General features: G+C 44.2%; 2 protein-coding genes across 2 annotated transcripts; both read left to right on the forward strand.

The window, feature by feature from the left end:
• Positions 1 to 1976: 1976 nt before the first annotated feature.
• Positions 1977 to 2900, forward strand: LOC103469800 (C-C motif chemokine 20-like). The gene is made up of 4 exons (XM_008417744.3): positions 1977 to 2090; positions 2188 to 2302; positions 2384 to 2497; positions 2586 to 2900. Exons 1-3 carry the CDS (start codon positions 2030 to 2032, stop codon positions 2490 to 2492), a joined length of 285 nt encoding a protein of 94 aa, XP_008415966.1. The 5' UTR covers positions 1977 to 2029; the 3' UTR covers positions 2493 to 2497; positions 2586 to 2900.
• A 775-nt stretch (positions 2901 to 3675) lies between these two features.
• LOC145552873 (C-C motif chemokine 20-like) lies at positions 3676 to 5682 on the forward strand. Its single transcript, XM_081610915.1, has 3 exons — positions 3676 to 4536; positions 5131 to 5248; positions 5341 to 5682. Exons 1-3 carry the CDS (start codon positions 4476 to 4478, stop codon positions 5447 to 5449), a joined length of 288 nt encoding a protein of 95 aa, XP_081467041.1. The 5' UTR covers positions 3676 to 4475; the 3' UTR covers positions 5450 to 5682.
• The last annotated feature ends 14810 nt before the right edge of the window (positions 5683 to 20492 follow it).

Here is a 20492-nt window from a genome sequence, read left to right on the forward strand (position 1 = left end):
TGCATTAAGTCAACTGTTTTTGACTTAATGCACTGACTGACTGTCACATGTGGCACAGAACCCATTTCCAAGTAGTAAAGCTTTGCTGGAAAAACAAATAAAAAAATTCCGGGGTTTTTTTTTGGGCCATCTTTCAAAAATTTCAGTAAAAATAAAAATTGTACAATTTCACTGACCCTGAATATAACACTAAGTGGGATAGTTAACTGAGTAAGACATAAAATAATGAGCTCATTATTTTGTGTTTAGTGATTCTGACAACATGTTTTTATCAATATTGATGTGAAATTAGCTGTAGATTTAACCCACTTGGCCTGACAGATATTTATTTTACCATCACATCCTAATTCAAAACCACTCCACTTTATTTGCAATGATTTTGATTTTTTCTTGTGGTTTATTTGTTAAAACAGACCAAATACAGTGACTGTCCCAAATAAATGTTGTGTTTAGAATATCTGGCCCATATTTACAGAGGACTGAAACTAACATACTTGGAAATAAAAGCAGAAAAATAAATGCACCAGACCTTCCTGAGTTTATTGTGATAACTTCATATATACTTATTTCATTTTTTGAAAACTTTTTTTTTATTGAATATCAAGTTTAACAGAACTGCGCAATAAAGAGGTCCAATTTAAAAATGTTTTTTATACTTTGTGTTCAGCTGCCCATGTTCTATCATTTGAGATAAATACAGATTTTAAAAAGAACAAATGGTCTGTTGTTTGTATTTTATGTATAATTGAAAATTATAAAAATAAAATAAAAATGACTTGAAATTAAAGGTTCCTGACTTGAGACTTGCAACACAGTGACTTTGTCAGACTTCTTTTTCCAGAAAAAAAAAACCATGGAGATTTCTGAACTAAGTTGCAAATTCAGAAAAATTCCAGAAGTTGAAAAATGTAAAGTTTTTTTCTCAACAATTTCTGAGATTCATCTAAAAGTTTGAGTTTTTATATTTGCAAAGTTTCAATTTTAGTTGTATGTAAAAAGTTTGTTTTTGCTATAAAATTTCTGAGCTTAATCTCAACATTTCTTTTTTGTTTGTTTTTTTCACTTTTAGAGCTCAGAAAGGTTTTTCTGGAAGATTCCTGAGTTTAATCACAAGAGTTTTGAGTTTTTTTGACAGGTATCTGCTCCTCCTTCTTTGCCTTTATAATAAAATAACCTGTTGTATATTCTGGCTGGTTTATCCTCAAAGAGCCCCAATAATGTGAACGTTCACTCTTCAAAAAACATCTTAATTTAACCAAGTTTACAAAATGCATACACCAAAATCTGCACTTGAGTAAAAATCACTGAATATTTGGGTTATAAAATTGAACTAATGTGCAAAACATGAGCCTTTTAGAAGATTAGCTTCATTTTCGAAAGGTATTATTTTCTTTTATGAATGTTTTAAAACTCAAACATTGCGCTAGAAAACCAAGTTTGTGCAATTTTCCTTTTTTTGTGGTTAAGGGTTGCAGAAAATCACTTTCAATGGCCGCAAATGGCCCCTGAGCCACAGTTTGAAAACCCTTAGAGTGTGCAGGAGAACAAACCAATAAATGTGAAAAGAGGATATTTTATTCTGTTTTCACATCATATATTAAAAAGATTTATGCTTTTTAGCAAAAATGGACAATTTATATGCATTTTTAGAAATATTCTTGGGAACTGATTTCTACTTATTCTACATGCATGATTCCTTCAGGAATTTCCTTCATGGATCTCAGTTAAAAGCACATTATTTACAAGTTTGTTTAATTTTATAGCTTCTCATGTCTTCATCCAAATCAGCAGCTACTGCACGGTTGAGCAGATCGCTGCATGTAAAAACCTCTTTTAGGGGATTTTTAAAAAACGTGTCTGAGCTTGTCCCAATCTGTTGCCAAAAGTCCACACTTCCAGTCAATGAGGACTGTTTAAACTTTCACTTTCTCTTGCACCTGTATAAATTCACCTGCAGCTCACTCGTCTTGTCACAGCAGCAGCTTTCTCCTGAAGAAACTCTCCGAAGAAGAGAAAACGCTCCAGAAAAATGGCCTCCAAAGTTGCAGCTCTGCTCTTCCTGGGTCTCATCTGCTTCCACGTTGCAACAGGTAAGAGAAAAATTCAATTCTTCTGAAATCTGCCTGCATTTTGTCATTGCAAAGCATTAATCACATACATTTTTTGCTACTTGTTGTGTTCCTGCAGCCCAGATTGTGATGGATTGCTGCTTGAGCGTCAGCGAAAAACGTCTGATTCCTAAAAACATTGTGAGCTACAAGCTTCAGGTTGCAGGCTCGGGATGTGACATCAGCGCCGCTGTGTGAGTGTCTGCTCAGATTTACCGGTTATTATCTTAGAGTTCTGCTGGATTTTAATGCCGTTTCTCCATCTGGTTTTGCAGGTTTTTGAATAAGAAAGGCATGAAGCTGTGTGTCGTTCCCCCTGAGGGAAACCAGTGGGTGCAAAACCTCATCAGGACTTTGGAAAAGAGGAGACAGTCTCCAAACTAGAACAGGTAGAACAACTTATCCCTCGTTTTGTTTTTTGGTTTATTGAAGTTATTAGAAATGCATTTCCTCACTTTCTGCTCTCTTTTGTTACAGAACATGGAGAAAAGACGGAAAAACTGCTGAAAAAGATCAAACTTGTAAAGTTGCTCACAAGTTGTTTTGGTTCTGCACAAGTTTATTTTAATTTATGGTGACAGACTTCTGTTTCCTCTTTTTGTAGTTTTCTTTCTGTTGAATTTCTCTGACATGTTGTACAGAAACAGAACCAATTGCCTTAACTTGCCTGAACTGCAAGCAGAAGCTGGCTGAGTTCATCACTGTACTGTATGCTGCAGGATGCTTTGTTGTCACAAAATGTGATTATTTTATTGTACAGAGTTTAAATAAACTGTTTTATATCATTTTGTACATTTTGGTTGGTGCAATGTTTTTACAAGTCTTGACTTCCTCTACACAACTTCTGATTCCTTAATGCAAATGAAATAAAGTAAATAAATGAATAAGCAAAAAATAATAAGCAAATGAAATTCTTACAATACATGGAAATGAATAATGTTTGATTTAAAAGAAAACTAAAACTTAAAAAAATGAAAAATTACAATTTCAGCAGAGAACATTATAAAACACAGCTTAAATAAATATTGCAATAAAATAAAAAAATATAAAATTTGTGAGAATAGTCATATAAAAGGAAAACAAATACAATTAGAAAGTCAAAGAAATAATTCAAAATATGTCTTTCTATAATTTCTTTTAAAACAATATTGAAATTTTTTAATACATAAATAAAATTAGAAGAGAGTACCAAATAAAAATAATAAACACAATAATAAAGCACTTTGAAATAAAATGGGACATTAAAAAGCCTCTACAAACGATAAAAGGCTGAATTTAACAACCTATTTTTGAACGAACAAATTAATAAAGTTAAACCAGGAGTTCTCACAAATAAAATAAGACAATAAAGTTCCAGCAACTGAGGAAAATAAATCAAAGAAAACAGGAAACACAACAGCCAAACTAAAGTAACTCCTTTCAAAAAAATATCAAAATGGAAAAAGAGCCACTGATTACAAAACACTTTGTTTGATTTATAATCAGATTTTATTTTTTTTAAAAAAACAATATTGTATATCAAGCTGTACTTTTGAATTAGTTTTATTAAGGAACTGAAATTATCTCCAGTTGTGGTTAAAAGCAAATATCAAAGTTTCGATCTGTGCAGAACCAAAAGCAGATTCTGCAGGAAGACTTTGACCCAAAAGATAAACACTTAGTTCAGAGATGAATTTATGACTTTAATCTGATAGAATTATGAGAAATAATCCAAACAAACCATAAATGTATCATGCTGCTGCTCCAGTAAACTCTGTACTTGGTCATGTTCTGAATATTTGATTTAGATTATGAGATGGGTGGGTGGCGTCTTTCCCATGTTACAAGTGAAATAATGGAACTTTTTCATTGATATTAAGGGATTATTTACTTACAACAAGCTCCAATATCTCGATGAAAAGTTTCTTGTTAGTTTTGTCTTATAAGTGTAATACGATATTTTCACGAGAAGCTAGACCAAACATTATTGGAAAGATTTTGTTTTTTTTGCAGTGCAGCTTGCAAAGTTGCTCTTAAACCAACAAATCCCATCAACTAAATTTACTATTTTCAATTACAATTAGCTTAAATTTCCAACAGAAATCCAAAGTTTACATTTTAGTTTGGTGCATTGTCCATTTTAATCGCACGTTTTGCTCCTCTTGAGAGCAAAAACCAAACTTTAGGGAATTTTTGGCACTGAACCATGAAAAATAAAGACAATGCCTGCAGACATGTAAGTGTGTTGCCAGCTGTCCTCACTTCCAGTCAGCGAGGGATTGCTGAAAGTTTCACTTTCTGTCCACACCTGTATAAAAGCACCTGCAGCTCCAGATCCTCATCCACCGCCTGAACATTCGCTCTGATCCGACCGGAAAGCACAGAAAAATGGCCGCCAAAGCTGCAGCTCTGATTTTACTGGGACTCATCTGCGTTGAGTTTGCAACAGGTAAGAGGAAGGAAGATTTTTATATCGCAGATTTTACTCTGACATGTTTTTTATTGTTCAAGGTGATACTGAGTTTTTGCAGTTCAAGAATGATACAAATGTTGCATAGGTGGTTAAATGTTTTATTTTTCTATAATTTAAAATGCTGGCAAAGTTTGCTTTTTTTAATCATAGTAGAAAAAACTTCAATCCAGAATTTATTTATTATTTTTTTAATAATAAGCCAAATTTACTGCAGCCAGATCAACTTTTATTTAATTTACTGAATTTGGCATTCGGCTTCTAAGCAGCACAAAATCTGGAGCAAACTTCCAGAAAACTGCAAATCAGCTGAAACACAGAGTTCCTCTAAATCAAGGCTAAAAACACAGCTGTTTGGAGTTGCTTTTAAACCATAATAAATAAAAAATTGACCAACATTTGATGTTTTTGATGATGCCAATCGTCAAAATGTAATGTTTGTTACAGTTTTTTATTTTTGCGTTGAACTGCCTTGTTGCTGAAGGGCCACGCTGTTGGCATGATTTTAGCTTTCTTTTGAATTTTGGGGGTATTTTTGAGCCGCTCTGACAGCCTTGCTTCATGTTTCTGCAGCTCAGATTGCGGTGGATTGCTGCCTGAGAGTGGAGAGTGAAAAGCGTCTGAACCCCAGAAACCTGGTGAGCTACAGCGTCCAGAGAGCCGGGATGGGCTGCGACATCAGCGCCACTGTGTGAGTGTTGATTTAACTAATCAGGCCAGAAAAAGAAACATTTAGACTGCTAGCTTATCTCTTAATCTGTGTTTTTTCTTTCTTTTTTGCAGGTTTGTCAACCGGAGAAACATGAAGCTGTGTGTGGTTCCTGCTGAGGGGAATGCAGGAGTGCAGAAACTCATTGACTTTTTGGAGAAGAAAAGGAGAAATCATCACTAAAAAAATATAAAAACATTAAAAAAAACATCAAGATACTAAAGCTGTGTTTTTTAAATTCATCCCTGATGCGTCGCCTCACAGATGCTCTTTGGTTTAGCAGTCCATGTATTTTATGTCTTATTTTATGTTAAAACTTTGTTTTACAGCTAAGGCTAATTGTTAGTTTTTTATGATTTTGTAATAAAACAGAAAAAGAAGTTTCATGAATTTGTTGAATAAACATTGGATTCTAATTTTGTCTTTGTTTTAAATCTCCTGTCAGAACAGCTGCAAACATCACTCAACTCAAAACAGACATAAAATTAATGCATAACACAAAACAATATTGAAATAAAAAATTATTTAGAAAATGTATGTCTTAAGGTGGTGTTGTTACGGTGAGGAGAGACGCTGAGACCCAGGTATGTTGCTGATAATGATGGTTTTAATGATGACAATAAGGCACAAAACAGTCCAGGACAGGCAGCACGGGAGAGAACTATAGCACACGGCTATTTACCGGTAGCACTGTCACGTAGTCTGAACACTGAGCTTAGTTAACCAGGACTTAACAGTACAACTGGAAAACTATACAAACTGAGACAGAAACAGACACGTAAGACGACGTTAGACAAGGACCCGACGAAGAACACAGACAACAGGTGAGACTAAAGACACACGGAGTAATCAAGGGAACGAGACACACCTGGGAGACAATCAACGGGAAGACGCAGAGACAGAGACTCACAGAGAACTCAAAAATAAACACACAGAAACACGGATCACGACAAAATATACATTAAAAAAAGTATTTTTAAAGGTAAAACAAAAGTTTTAAATTAAAATATACAAATAACTAAATGAACAAAATATTGTCATGACCTGTCTAATTACTAAAATAAACCTGGGACAGAATCACTTCCAGAATGTAACTTTATACATTTATTTTATGTTTTTGTTGGGTAAATAAATCAATCAGTGCATAAATGGAAGCATACATCTAAAAATAAAATAAATAAAAATAAAAGGTCTATGTTGCCTTGTGATGAACTCAAACAGCTGTAGACGATGGATGGAATAAATAACATAAATATACAAGTACAAACTAAATAAAATACACTAAAAACCAGATGTTTAGTTAATTTAGTTAATTGGAGGCAAAGCAGATAAAATTTGTCCGCCTGCTTGTGTGTTGAACTATAATCGGTTTGGATCAGGCTGCAGATCGGGCTGCAGATCGGTTTGCTGATCACGCCTCATTTCCATCCCCACATAAACAGAAAATCAGTCCCTTTGTGTTCACAGTTTGGGATTTTCTGCATGAACACATTCCAGTAAATGTTTGGATTCCTCCGGGTCTCTGCTTAAAACACTTAAACACTTAAACATTCAAAACAGACACAAAGAGGCATGAAGAACCCGATAAAGAGCTTCACTGCTGAAAATGCTCAGGAACTTTGAAAGACTTTTAGGCGCCGATTAATCTGGATGATATTCCAGCATATTTAGCAGAGCGGCAGATAAAATGGAGTTAAAACTATAAATTAAACAGTAGTTTACTAAGCTAAAGTGGACTATAGTATAGATAAACTAAACTAAAAAAACTAAACTGAACTAAACTAAGCTCAACCAAAGTAAACCATAGTATAGTAAAAGTAAAATAAGCCACACTGTGCTGCAGTGAAAGTAAAAAGAAAAAGAAATTGAGGACCTTCTTGCTGTAATAACTGTTTCTATTTGCAGCTCCTGTATGAAATCCTTCAAAAGTCTGAAAACAACATTCATTACTGCAGCAGCGTCTTCACAGGTCTGACTGAACAAATCAGTCCTGCAGCTGATCCAAGAACGCTGCTGCTGGGGTTCTGACTAAAACCAGGAAGACAGAGCAAATCACACCAGTTCTCCATCACCCAGTTCTACACCACCCAGCTCTACGTCACCCAGCTCTACATCACCCAGCTCTACACCACCCAGCTCTACATCACCCAGTTCTACATCACCCAGCTCTACACCACCCAGCTCTACGTCACCCAGCTCTACATCACCCAGCTCTACATCACCCAGCTCTACACCACCCAGCTCTACACCACCCAGCTCTACGTCACCCAGCTCTACATCACCCAGCTCTACGTCACCCAGCTCTACATCACCCAGCTCTACGTCACCCAGCTCTACATCACCCAGCTCTACGTCACCCAGCTCTACATCACCCAGTTCTACATCACCCAGCTCTACACCACCCAGCTCTACGTCACCCAGCTCTACATCACCCAGCTCTACGTCACCCAGCTCTACGTCACCCAGCTCTACACCACCCAGCTCTACATCACCCAGCTCTACATCGCCCAGCTCTACACCGCCCAGCTCTACATCACCCAGTTCTACATCACCCAGCTCTACACCACCCAGCTCTACGTCACCCAGCTCTACATCACCCAGCTCTACACCACCCAGCTCTACATCACCCAGCTCTACATCACCCAGCTCTACATCACCCAGCTCTACACCGCCCAGCTCTACATCACCCAGCTCTACATCACCCAGCTCTACACCACCCAGCTCTACATCACCCAGCTCTCCATCACCCAGCTCTACATCACCCAGCTCTACACCACCCAGCTCTACACCACATCACCCAGCTCTACACCACCCAGCTCTACACCACCCAGCTCTACGTCACCCAGCTCTACGTCACCCAGCTCTACATCACCCAGCTCTACACCACCCAGCTCTACACCACCAAGCTCTACATCACCCAGCTCTACATCACCCAGCTCTACATCGCCCAGCTCTACACCACCCAGCTCTACATCACCCAGCTCTACATCACCCAGCTCTACACCACCCAGCTCTACACCACCCAGCTCTACACCACCCAGTTCTACATCACCCAGCTCTACACCACCCAGCTCTACACCACCCAGCTCTACATCACCCAGCTCTCCATCACCCAGTTCTACATCACCCAGCTCTACACCACCCAGCTCTACACCACATCACCCAGTTCTACATCACCCAGCTCTACACCACCCAGCTCTACGTCACCCAGCTCTACACCACCCAGCTCTACACCACCAAGCTCTACATCACCCAGCTCTACATCACCCAGCTCTACATCGCCCAGCTCTACACCACCAAGCTCTACATCACCCAGCTCTACATCGCCCAGCTCTACACCGCCCAGCTCTACATCACCCAGCTCTACACCACCCAGCTCTCCATCACCCAGCTCTCCATCACCCAGTTCTACATCACCCAGCTCTACACCACCCAGCTCTACACCACATCACCCAGTTCTACATCACCCAGCTCTACACCACCCAGCTCTACACCACCCAGCTCTACATCGCCCAGCTCTACACCGCCCAGCTCTACATCACCCAGCTCTACATCACCCAGCTCTACACCACCCAGCTCTCCATCACCCAGCTCTCCATCACCCAGCTCTACACCACCCAGCTCTACACCACCCAGCTCTACACCACCCAGCTCTACGTCACCCAGCTCTACGTCACCCAGCTCTACATCACCCAGCTCTACATCGCCCAGCTCTACATCGCCCAGCTCTACATCACCAAGCTCTACATCACCCAGCTCTACATCACCCAGCTCTACATCGCCCAGCTCTACATCACCCAGCTCTACATCACCCAGCTCTACACCACCCAGCTCTACATCACCCAGCTCTACATCACCCAGCTCTACACCACCCAGCTCTACATCACCCAGCTCTACACCACCCAGCTCTACACCACCCAGCTCTACAGTCCTTCCACCGGCTCCCTGTAGCTCAGAGACTCTAAATCACTGCTGGTAGTTTATAAATCACAGAACGGCTTAAAGAGCTGCTGTTGCCATAGCAACCTTCCAGACCTCTCAGGTCTTCTGGTTCCGCTCTGCATCCAGAACCAGAACATGGAGAAGCAGCATTCAGCTTCTAAGCAGCACAAATCTGGAACAAACTTCCAGAAAACTGCAAAACAGCCAAAACACGGAGTGCCTTTAAATCCAGACTAAGGACCCAGCTGCTTACTGTTGCTTTTGAAACATTATAAATGAAACATTTTGACGTGTAATCATGTGACTGATTTATTCTTCCAGCTATATTTCCAGAAACACTTTCTTCACTTCGTTTCCTCTGCATGACTGGATTCTGCAGCTTTGTGTATTTTTCTTCTCTCATTTCCTCCGGCAGACTGTGGGCTCTTAGCAGCTGTTAGCATTATTCCAAGCATTTCATGCACCCATTTCCTGGAAACAGGAAGGCCTTGTGAGATTCTCTGACCCCTTTAAGAGCCTTCACTCAGTTTGACCTTTGGGTCAAAGACCGGCGGGTCTTCTCAGGGTCCTGCGGAGTTTCCCACATTGCAAGTCACCCTTCAACCAGCCAAATCTTAATGCTGAACATGAATTTACAACCTTTCAAACCGAGAACAAATCCTGTGCAGCTGTGGTCTGATAGTGGGCCTCAGTCTCAGCCAAACAAAAAAAAAAAAAAAATGAATTCACATTCATTCAAAGTGAAACTGGTGGGACTGGTTGCCAGTAAGTCTTAAATCTGCTCCCAGTGAAAGTTGTTTTGGTCAGATGGAAGAAATGCAGGCCATTTTCTAAAAATGATGAACTGAATCTGTCAGATCTAATCAAGTCTTAAGTCTCCAATAATCGTGATGAATCGGTTATTAAAATAATTGTCAACTAATTTAGAAATTAGTTAATCATTAACTGTAGTAAACAGATTTTTAAAAAGGCCATTTAGTGAAATAACTCAAGAACAGAAATGAAGCCAAAGCTGTAAATATATTTATGCATTTAAGATGAACAGAAACATTCACTGTCTGTAAATATGTTCTACACAGAAAAAGTGGCAGCTTCAGTTTCACCTGGTTCAAATTTTATGAAACAATTTCACATTAATCTTTTGCTGTCCAATTAATAATTGGTTACTGAAATAATCAACCAATCAGCTCTACACTGATTTGAAAAACAGCTTTTCACATTAAAAGTATTTATTTAGCTGCAGATTAATCCTTTGCTATCAATTATTCACTAAAGGAATTATATGTTTAAGCAATAAAACATTTATTTTTTTATTCAAAATGGAGGTGAATTATGTCTTTATTTGCATATTTCTAATGTTGAATCACAACGGCTGAAGTGGTGGAATTAAAAATCTGCCCAATTTTTTATCTGATTATTAATCATCAGAATAAACGAAAGAAAAATCTTAATACTGCAGGTGGTGCTGAAGATGAGGATGCTGGTGGTGGTGAAGATGAGGATGCTGCAGGTGGTGCTGAAGATGAGGATGCTGGTGGTGGTGAAGATGAGGATGCTGGTGGTGGTGCTGAAGATGAGGATGCTGGTGGTGGTGCTGAAGATGAGGATGGTGGTGCTGAAGATGAGGATGCTGGTGGTGGTGCTGAAGATGAGGATGCTGGTGGTGGTGCTGAAGATGAGGATGGTGGTGCTGAAGATGAGGATGCTGGTGGTGGTGCTGAAGATGAGGATGCTGGTGGTGGTGCTGAAGATGAGGATGGTGGTGCTGAAGATGAGGATGGTGGTGCTGAAGATGAGGATGCTGGTGGTGGTGCTGAAGATGAGGATGCTGGTGGTGGTGCTGAAGATGAGGATGCTGGTGGTGCTGAAGATGAGGATGCTGGTGGTGGTGCTGAAGATGAGGATGGTGGTGCTGAAGATGAGGATGCTGGTGGTGGTGCTGAAGATGAGGATGGTGGTGCTGAAGATGAGGATGGTGGTGCTGAAGATGAGGATGGTGGTGCTGAAGATGAGGATGCTGGTGGTGGTGCTGAAGATGAGGATGCTGGTGGTGGTGCTGAAGATGAGGATGCTGGTGGTGGTGCTGAAGATGAGGATGCTGGTGGTGCTGAAGATGAGGATGGTGGTGCTGAAGATGAGGATGGTGGTGCTGAAGATGAGGATGCTGGTGGTGGTGCTGAAGATGAGGATGCTGGTGGTGGTGCTGAAGATGAGGATGGTGGTGCTGAAGATGAGGATGGTGGTGCTGAAGATGAGGATGCTGGTGGTGGTGCTGAAGATGAGGATGGTGGTGCTGAAGATGAGGATGCTGGTGGTGGTGCTGAAGATGAGGATGCTGGTGGTGGTGCTGAAGATGAGGATGCTGGTGGTGGTGCTGAAGATGAGGATGCTGGTGGTGGTGCTGAAGATGAGGATGCTGGTGGTGCTGCTGAAGATGAGGATGCTGGTGCTGAAGATGAGGATGCTGGTGGTGCTGCTGAAGATGAGGATGCTGGTGGTGCTGCTGAAGATGAGGATGCTGGTGGTGCTGCTGAAGATGAGGATGCTGGTGGTGGTGCTGAAGATGAGGATGCTGGTGGTGCTGCTGAAGATGAGGATGCTGGTGGTGGTGCTGAAGATGAGGATGCTGGTGGTGCTGCTGAAGATGAGGATGCTGGTGGTGGTGCTGAAGATGAGGATGCTGGTGGTGGTGCTGAAGATGAGGATGCTGGTGGTGCTGCTGAAGATGAGGATGGTGGTGGTGGTGAAGATGAGGATGCTGGTGGTGGTGCTGAAGATGAGGATGGTGGTGGTGGTGCTGAAGATGAGGATGCTGGTGGTGGTGCTGAAGATGAGGATGGTGGTGGTGGTGCTGAAGATGAGGATGCTGGTGGTGGTGCTGAAGATGAGGATGGTGGTGGTGGTGCTGAAGATGAGGATGCTGCAGGTGGTGCTGAAGATGAGGATGCTGGTGGTGGTGGTGAAGATGAGGATGCTGGTGGTGCTGAAGATGAGGATGCTGGTGGTGGTGCTGAAGATGAGGATGGTGGTGCTGAAGATGAGGATGCTGGTGGTGGTGCTGAAGATGAGGATGCTGGTGGTGGTGCTGAAGATGAGGATGGTGGTGCTGAAGATGAGGATGGTGGTGCTGAAGATGAGGATGGTGGTGCTGAAGATGAGGATGCTGGTGGTGGTGCTGAAGATGAGGATGCTGGTGGTGGTGCTGAAGATGAGGATGCTGGTGGTGGTGCTGAAGATGAGGATGCTGGTGGTGGTGCTGAAGATGAGGATGCTGGTGGTGCTGAAGATGAGGATGGTGCTGCTGAAGATGAGGATGGTGCTGCTGAAGATGAGGATGCTGGTGGTGGTGCTGAAGATGAGGATGCTGGTGGTGCTGAAGATGAGGATGGTGCTGCTGAAGATGAGGATGGTGCTGCTGAAGATGAGGATGCTGGTGGTGGTGCTGAAGATGAGGATGCTGGTGGTGGTGCTGAAGATGAGGATGCTGGTGGTGGTGCTGAAGATGAGGATGCTGGTGGTGGTGCTGAAGATGAGGATGGTGGTGCTGAAGATGAGGATGCTGGTGGTGGTGCTGAAGATGAGGATGCTGGTGGTGGTGCTGAAGATGAGGATGCTGGTGGTGCTGCTGAAGATGAGGATGCTGGTGGTGGTGCTGAAGATGAGGATGCTGGTGGTGCTGCTGAAGATGAGGATGCTGGTGGTGCTGCTGAAGATGAGGATGCTGGTGGTGGTGCTGAAGATGAGGATGGTGGTGCTGAAGATGAGGATGGTGGTGCTGAAGATGAGGATGCTGGTGGTGGTGCTGAAGATGAGGATGCTGGTGGTGGTGCTGAAGATGAGGATGCTGGTGGTGGTGCTGAAGATGAGGATGCTGGTGGTGCTGCTGAAGATGAGGATGCTGGTGGTGGTGCTGAAGATGAGGATGCTGGTGGTGGTGCTGAAGATGAGGATGCTGGTGGTGCTGCTGAAGATGAGGATGGTGGTGGTGGTGAAGATGAGGATGCTGGTGGTGGTGGTGCTGAAGATGAGGATGCTGGTGCTGAAGATGAGGATGCTGGTGGTGGTGCTGAAGATGAGGATGGTGGTGGTGGTGCTGAAGATGAGGATTCTGGTGGTGGTGCTGAAGATGAGGATGGTGGTGGTGGTGCTGAAGATGAGGATGCTGCAGGTGGTGCTGAAGATGAGGATGCTGGTGGTGGTGGTGAAGATGAGGATGCTGGTGGTGGTGCTGAAGATGAGGATGCTGGTGGTGGTGCTGAAGATGAGGATGGTGGTGGTGGGGCTGAAGATGAGGATGCTGGTGGTGGTGCTGAAGATGAGGATGGTGGTGCTGAAGATGAGGATGCTGGTGGTGGTGCTGAAGATGAGGATGGTGGTGGTGGTGCTGAAGATGAGGATGCTGGTGGTGGTGCTGAAGATGAGGATGGTGGTGGTGGTGCTGAAGATGAGGATGCTGCAGGTGGTGCTGAAGATGAGGATGGTGGTGGTGGTGCTGAAGATGAGGATGCTGGTGGTGGTGCTGAAGATGAGGATGGTGGTGGTGGTGCTGAAGATGAGGATGCTGGTGGTGGTGCTGAAGATGAGGATGCTGGTGGTGGTGCTGAAGATGAGGATGCTGGTGGTGGTGCTGAAGATGAGGATGCTGGTGGTGGTGCTGAAGATGAGGATGCTGGTGGTGCTGAAGATGAGGATGGTGCTGCTGAAGATGAGGATGGTGCTGCTGAAGATGAGGATGCTGGTGGTGGTGCTGAAGATGAGGATGCTGGTGGTGCTGAAGATGAGGATGGTGCTGCTGAAGATGAGGATGGTGCTGCTGAAGATGAGGATGCTGGTGGTGGTGCTGAAGATGAGGATGCTGGTGGTGGTGCTGAAGATGAGGATGCTGGTGGTGGTGCTGAAGATGAGGATGCTGGTGGTGGTGCTGAAGATGAGGATGCTGGTGGTGGTGCTGAAGATGAGGATGCTGGTGGTGGTGCTGAAGATGAGGATGCTGGTGGTGGTGCTGAAGATGAGGATGGTGGTGCTGAAGATGAGGATGGTGGTGCTGAAGATGAGGATGCTGGTGGTGGTGCTGAAGATGAGGATGCTGGTGGTGGTGCTGAAGATGAGGATGCTGGTGGTGGTGCTGAAGATGAGGATGCTGGTGGTGCTGCTGAAGATGAGGATGCTGGTGGTGGTGCTGAAGATGAGGATGCTGGTGGTGCTGCTGAAGATGAGGATGCTGGTGGTGCTGCTGAAGATGAGGATGCTGGTGGTGCTGCTGAAGATGAGGATGCTGGTGGTGGTGCTGAAGATGAGGATGGTGGTGCTGAAGATGAGGATGCTGGTGGTGGTGCTGAAGATGAGGATGGTGGTGCTGAAGATGAGGATGCTGGTGGTGGTGCTGAAGATGAGGATGCTGGTGGTGCTGCTGAAGATGAGGATGCTGGTGGTGGTGCTGAAGATGAGGATGCTGGTGGTGGTGCTGAAGATGAGGATGCTGGTGGTGCTGCTGAAGATGAGGATGGTGGTGGTGGTGAAGATGAGGATGCTGGTGGTGGTGGTGCTGAAGATGAGGATGCTGGTGCTGAAGATGAGGATGCTGGTGGTGGTGCTGAAGATGAGGATGGTGGTGGTGGTGCTGAAGATGAGGATGCTGGTGGTGGTGCTGAAGATGAGGATGGTGGTGGTGGTGCTGAAGATGAGGATGCTGCAGGTGGTGCTGAAGATGAGGATGCTGGTGGTGGTGGTGAAGATGAGGATGCTGGTGGTGGTGCTGAAGATGAGGATGCTGGTGGTGGTGCTGAAGATGAGGATGGTGGTGGTGGGGCTGAAGATGAGGATGCTGGTGGTGGTGCTGAAGATGAGGATGGTGGTGGTGGTGCTGAAGATGAGGATGCTGGTGGTGGTGCTGAAGATGAGGATGGTGGTGGTGGTGCTGAAGATGAGGATGCTGGTGGTGGTGCTGAAGATGAGGATGGTGGTGGTGGTGCTGAAGATGAGGATGCTGCAGGTGGTGCTGAAGATGAGGATGGTGGTGGTGGTGCTGAAGATGAGGATGCTGGTGGTGGTGCTGAAGATGAGGATGGTGGTGGTGGTGCTGAAGATGAGGATGCTGGTGGTGGTGCTGAAGATGAGGATGGTGGTGGTGGTGCTGAAGATGAGGATGCTGCAGGTGGTGCTGAAGATGAGGATGGTGGTGGTGGTAAAGATGAGGATGCTGGTGGTGGTGCTGAAGATGAGGATGGTGGTGGTGGTGAAGATGAGGATGCTGGTGGTGGTGCTGAAGATGAGGATGCTGGTGGTGGTGCTGAAGATGAGGATGCTGCAGGTGGTGCTGAAGATGAGGATGCTGGTGGTGGTGGTGAAGATGAGGATGCTGGTGGTGGTGCTGAAGATGAGGATGCTGGTGGTGGTGCTGAAGATGAGGATGGTGGTGGTGGTGCTGAAGATGAGGATGCTGGTGGTGGTGCTGAAGATGAGGATGGTGGTGGTGGTGCTGAAGATGAGGATGCTGCAGGTGGTGCTGAAGATGAGGATGGTGGTGGTGGTGAAGATGAGGATGCTGGTGGTGGTGCTGAAGATGAGGATGCTGCAGGTGGTGCTGAAGATGAGGATGGTGGTGGTGCTGAAGATGAGGATGCTGGTGGTGGTGCTGAAGATGAGGATGCTGGTGGTGGTGCTGAAGATGAGGGTGGAGGTGGTGGTGATGAAGATGAGGATGCTGCAGGTGGTGATGAAGATGAGGATGCTGGTGGTGGTGATGAAGATGAGGATGCTGGTGGTGGTGCTGAAGATGAGGATGGTGGTGCTGAAGATGAGGATGCTGGTGGTGGTGCTGAAGATGAGGATGGTGGTGCTGAAGATGAGGATGCTGGTGGTGGTGCTGAAGATGAGGATGCTGGTGGTGCTGCTGAAGATGAGGATGCTGGTGGTGGTGCTGAAGATGAGGATGCTGGTGGTGGTGCTGAAGATGAGGATGCTGGTGGTGCTGCTGAAGATGAGGATGGTGGTGGTGGTGAAGATGAGGATGCTGGTGGTGGTGGTGAAGATGAGGATGCTGGTGGTGGTGCTGAAGATGAGGATGCTGGTGGTGGTGCTGAAGATGAGGATGCTGGTGGTGGTGCTGAAGATGAGGATGGTGGTGGTGGTGCTGAAGATGAGGATGCTGGTGGTGGTGCTGAAGATGAGGATGGTGGTGGTGGTGCTGAAGATGAGGATGCTGCAGGTGGTGCTGAAGATGAGGATGCTGGTGGTGGTGGTGAAGATGAGGATGCTGGTGGTGGTGCTGAAGATGAGGATGCTGGTGGTGGTGCTGAAGATGGGGATGGTGGTGGTGGGGCTGAAGATGAGGATGCTGGTGGTGGTGCTGAAGATGAGGATGGTGGTGGTGGTGCTGAAGATGAGGATGCTGGTGGTGGTGCTGAAGATGAGGATGGTGGTGGTGGTGCTGAAGATGAGGATGCTGGTGGTGGTGCTGAAGATGAGGATGCTGCAGGTGGTGCTGAAGATGAGGATGGTGGTGGTGGTGCTGAAGATGAGGATGCTGGTGGTGGTGCTGAAGATGAGGATGGTGGTGGTGGTGCTGAAGATGAGGATGCTGGTGGTGGTGCTGAAGATGAGGATGGTGGTGGTGGTGCTGAAGATGAGGATGCTGCAGGTGGTGCTGAAGATGAGGATGGTGGTGGTGGTAAAGATGAGGATGCTGGTGGTGGTGCTGAAGATGAGGATGGTGGTGGTGGTGAAGATGAGGATGCTGGTGGTGGTGCTGAAGATGAGGATGCTGGTGGTGGTGCTGAAGATGAGGATGCTGCAGGTGGTGCTGAAGATGAGGATGCTGGTGGTGGTGCTGAAGATGAGGATGCTGGTGGTGGTGCTGAAGATGAGGATGCTGGTGGTGGTGCTGAAGATGAGGATGGTGGTGGTGGTGCTGAAGATGAGGATGCTGGTGGTGGTGCTGAAGATGAGGATGGTGGTGGTGGTGCTGAAGATGAGGATGCTGCAGGTGGTGCTGAAGATGAGGATGGTGGTGGTGGTGAAGATGAGGATGCTGGTGGTGGTGCTGAAGATGAGGATGGTGGTGGTGGTGAAGATGAGGATGCTGGTGGTGGTGCTGAAGATGAGGATGCTGGTGGTGGTGCTGAAGATGAGGATGCTGCAGGTGGTGCTGAAGATGAGGATGGTGGTGGTGCTGAAGATGAGGATGCTGGTGGTGGTGCTGAAGATGAGGATGCTGGTGGTGGTGCTGAAGATGAGGGTGGAGGTGGTGGTGATGAAGATGAGGATGCTGCAGGTGGTGATGAAGATGAGGATGCTGGTGGTGGTGATGAAGATGAGGATGCTGGTGGTGGTGCTGAAGATGAGGATGGTGGTGGTGGTGCTGAAGATGAGGATGCTGGTGGTGGTGCTGAAGATGAGGATGGTGGTGGTGGTGCTGAAGATGAGGATGCTGGTGGTGGTGCTGAAGATGAGGATGGTGGTGGTGGTGCTGAAGATGAGGCTGGTGGTGGTGATGTTTCTTTTACTCTTTTATTGCCCAAATATGTTCAAAATGAAGTAATAAACTAAAGTAACCGGAGTAAACACAAATAACTGAATGAAACATGAAAGGCACTTCAAAACCGGAGCGGTGTCAATCTACACTCATTAAAACATTTCCTTGATTTTTCTGGGATTACTTGTCAGTTTTTTCGGTACATTAATCTGGTTTTAACTAAAATTGAGTCATAATTAGAATCGGTTTGGAGGATTCTGGGTAACTGAATGAAAACCTCGGCCTCTGAATGACTGGTCTGGACGGAAACGGGAGCAACTTTTACTGCTGAATCAGCACTTTACGCCGACATGTCCAAATAGAACCGATTCGGGTCGGACTGGGATTTATACGGGTTTGTTCTAGTTCAGTGAATTTCTGTAGCAACATCGTTCTGCTCCTCCGCTGCCCCCATTTTGCACCCTGAGGGTTTTTTCCACTAGTCATACCAACTTCCAGGCTTGCCAGGCGGCATTTTAAGATTTTATTGTTTCAGACGCAGGAAGTTGATCTAGTTGTCGATCTCTGGGAATTTGGATTCTTCATTTTGGCTACACGTTTTCAGTCTTTTGTCCACAATTTCTGGTTATGTCTTGTTGCATTGTTGTCCGATTTAATGTGTTTTCTGTACTAGCTTCAGCTTGGACCAAAAGTTTAAATTTAACAAAGTTAACGCATCTCCTGGCAGTCGGTAAAGAGCAACTTGATTTCTGAAGTATAATTAAAGTACGTTTTGGTGGAATAATTGTGCAAAGTGGTGCTAAAAAACTGAAATTGACAAATATTTTTATTAACTGAAATAAAAAAAAAAACTATGATTAACGGAAAGAAAATATTACTGCAACTATATCGTGTTTCTAAAACTAAAATATACTGAAATTATAGATACAAGATTCGTCTCTGCGTTTTTAAGTCTATTAGTCTTTTGTACTGATGTAGAATAGATTTACTTTTTTCCAAATGCAAGACGTTTACACCAGCTGTCGGCATCCATCCATCCATCCATCCATTTTCTTGCACCCTTGTCCCTCAGTGGGGTCGGGAGGGTTGCTGGTGCCTCTCCAGCTGACGTTCCTGGCGAGAGGCGGGGTCACCCTGGACAGGTCACCAGTCTGTCGCAGGGCAACACAGAGACACACAGGACACACAACCATGCACACACACACTCACACCTAGGGGCAATTTGGAGAGGCCAATTAACCTGACAGTCATGTTTTTGGACTGTGGGAGGAAACCGGAGTACCCGGAGAAAACCCACCATGCACAGGGAGAACATGGAGACTCCATGCAGAAAGACCGAGGCCGGGAATCGAACCCCAAACCTTCTTGCTGCAAGGCAACAGCTCTACCAACTGCGCCACTGTACAGCCCAGCTGTTGGCAAATTATGCTAAATCTGCGAAATGGCGACAGCAAAAGTTGTGAGAAAACCTCAGAATTAGTTTGTTCAAGAATAACAGAAAATAATCGAAAATGGTTTTCATTACCCAATCAAATACAATGAAAAAACTACAACTACAACTAATAAATAATAAAAGTACAAATAAGTAAAAACTAGCAAAAACGCTTTAAAAACTAATTAAACTACAAAAACAATAAAATTATAATGGAAACCTAAAATTGTCATTATCCTGGTCAGACCAGCTGGTTCTCTGGTAAATTGTTTAACTTGTGGCTTTGGAATTGATTTTGTTTTCGAGTGATATCTAGAACTGAAAGTACCTCTAAAGTTCACGTAAAGAAGGTCATGAAACTGCAGAGAAAGTTCATCTTCCTTAAATATGTGCACAACTTGATCTCAATCTATTGAGGCATGTAAATGCGTATTATTGTATTGACATTCATCTCATGTAATCCTCAGCTTCAAACAAATAAATGATTAAAAGGATCATGTTTGCACAGCAGTTGCTGCCAATATAATCACTGCATTATAAAGCCATCAAGAAGATAAGAACTGCACCTTCCAGTTAGTCCAACCTGCAGAGACAAAAGGGACATTTAATACTGGTTCCCTTTACAATCTGGTTTTTTTAAAGGCAGCACTTCTGGTCCTTCAGCTTTATCCTAGTTTACTGTCAATGCTTCAGCTGGGAGTTTCCCAGCTGCTGAATGGGAAACTCCCGGCAGAAAAACATCCATGCAGCGATTTACAAGAAAAAGAAAGCTTGAAGCTTCAGTCCACACAGGCGTGACGTCGCTGCAGGATTTGGTTTATGAATGAAGATATGAAGATCTGTGAGAAAAAATCAAGAGGTCTCATATCAGCAAACGGATTCCAGCTCGCGTTCAGGAAGCAAAACTTGTTTGCAGACATCCAACCTTTCGGTATCGGTTTGTGTCATCCTCTGTGAGGTCAAATAAAATAAACAAATCAGTGCAAGGAAGTACAGTCAGGAGGAGTTGTAGTGTGAGGGATTTAGCACAATTAAATGGTGAAAAAGCTTAGGGGCTCTGCAAAAAGATTTAAGTAATTTTGCAGTAGAAACTTATTTTGTCTAGTTTCTGGTGCAAATATCTTGAAATAAGACAAAACTAACATACAAGTGACTTTTCAGCAAAATATGTGAGCTTGTTTTAAGTCAATAATTCATTAATATTAACTTTAAATAGTACTGGTTACAGATTTATACACTTATAACACTGCAAACATTTAAATAATCTGCTAATGAACTAGTATTTTTTCATCAGTATTAAGGAATAACTGACTTAAACTCCTATATGTTGTTGTAAAGTTACTTGTATGTTGTTACTCTTGAAATAAAACAACACTAAG

This window comes from Poecilia reticulata, chromosome 9, assembly GCF_904066995.2.
Source record: "Poecilia reticulata chromosome 9, P_reticulata-male-v2, whole genome shotgun sequence".
NCBI lineage: Eukaryota > Metazoa > Chordata > Actinopteri > Cyprinodontiformes > Poeciliidae > Poecilia > Poecilia reticulata.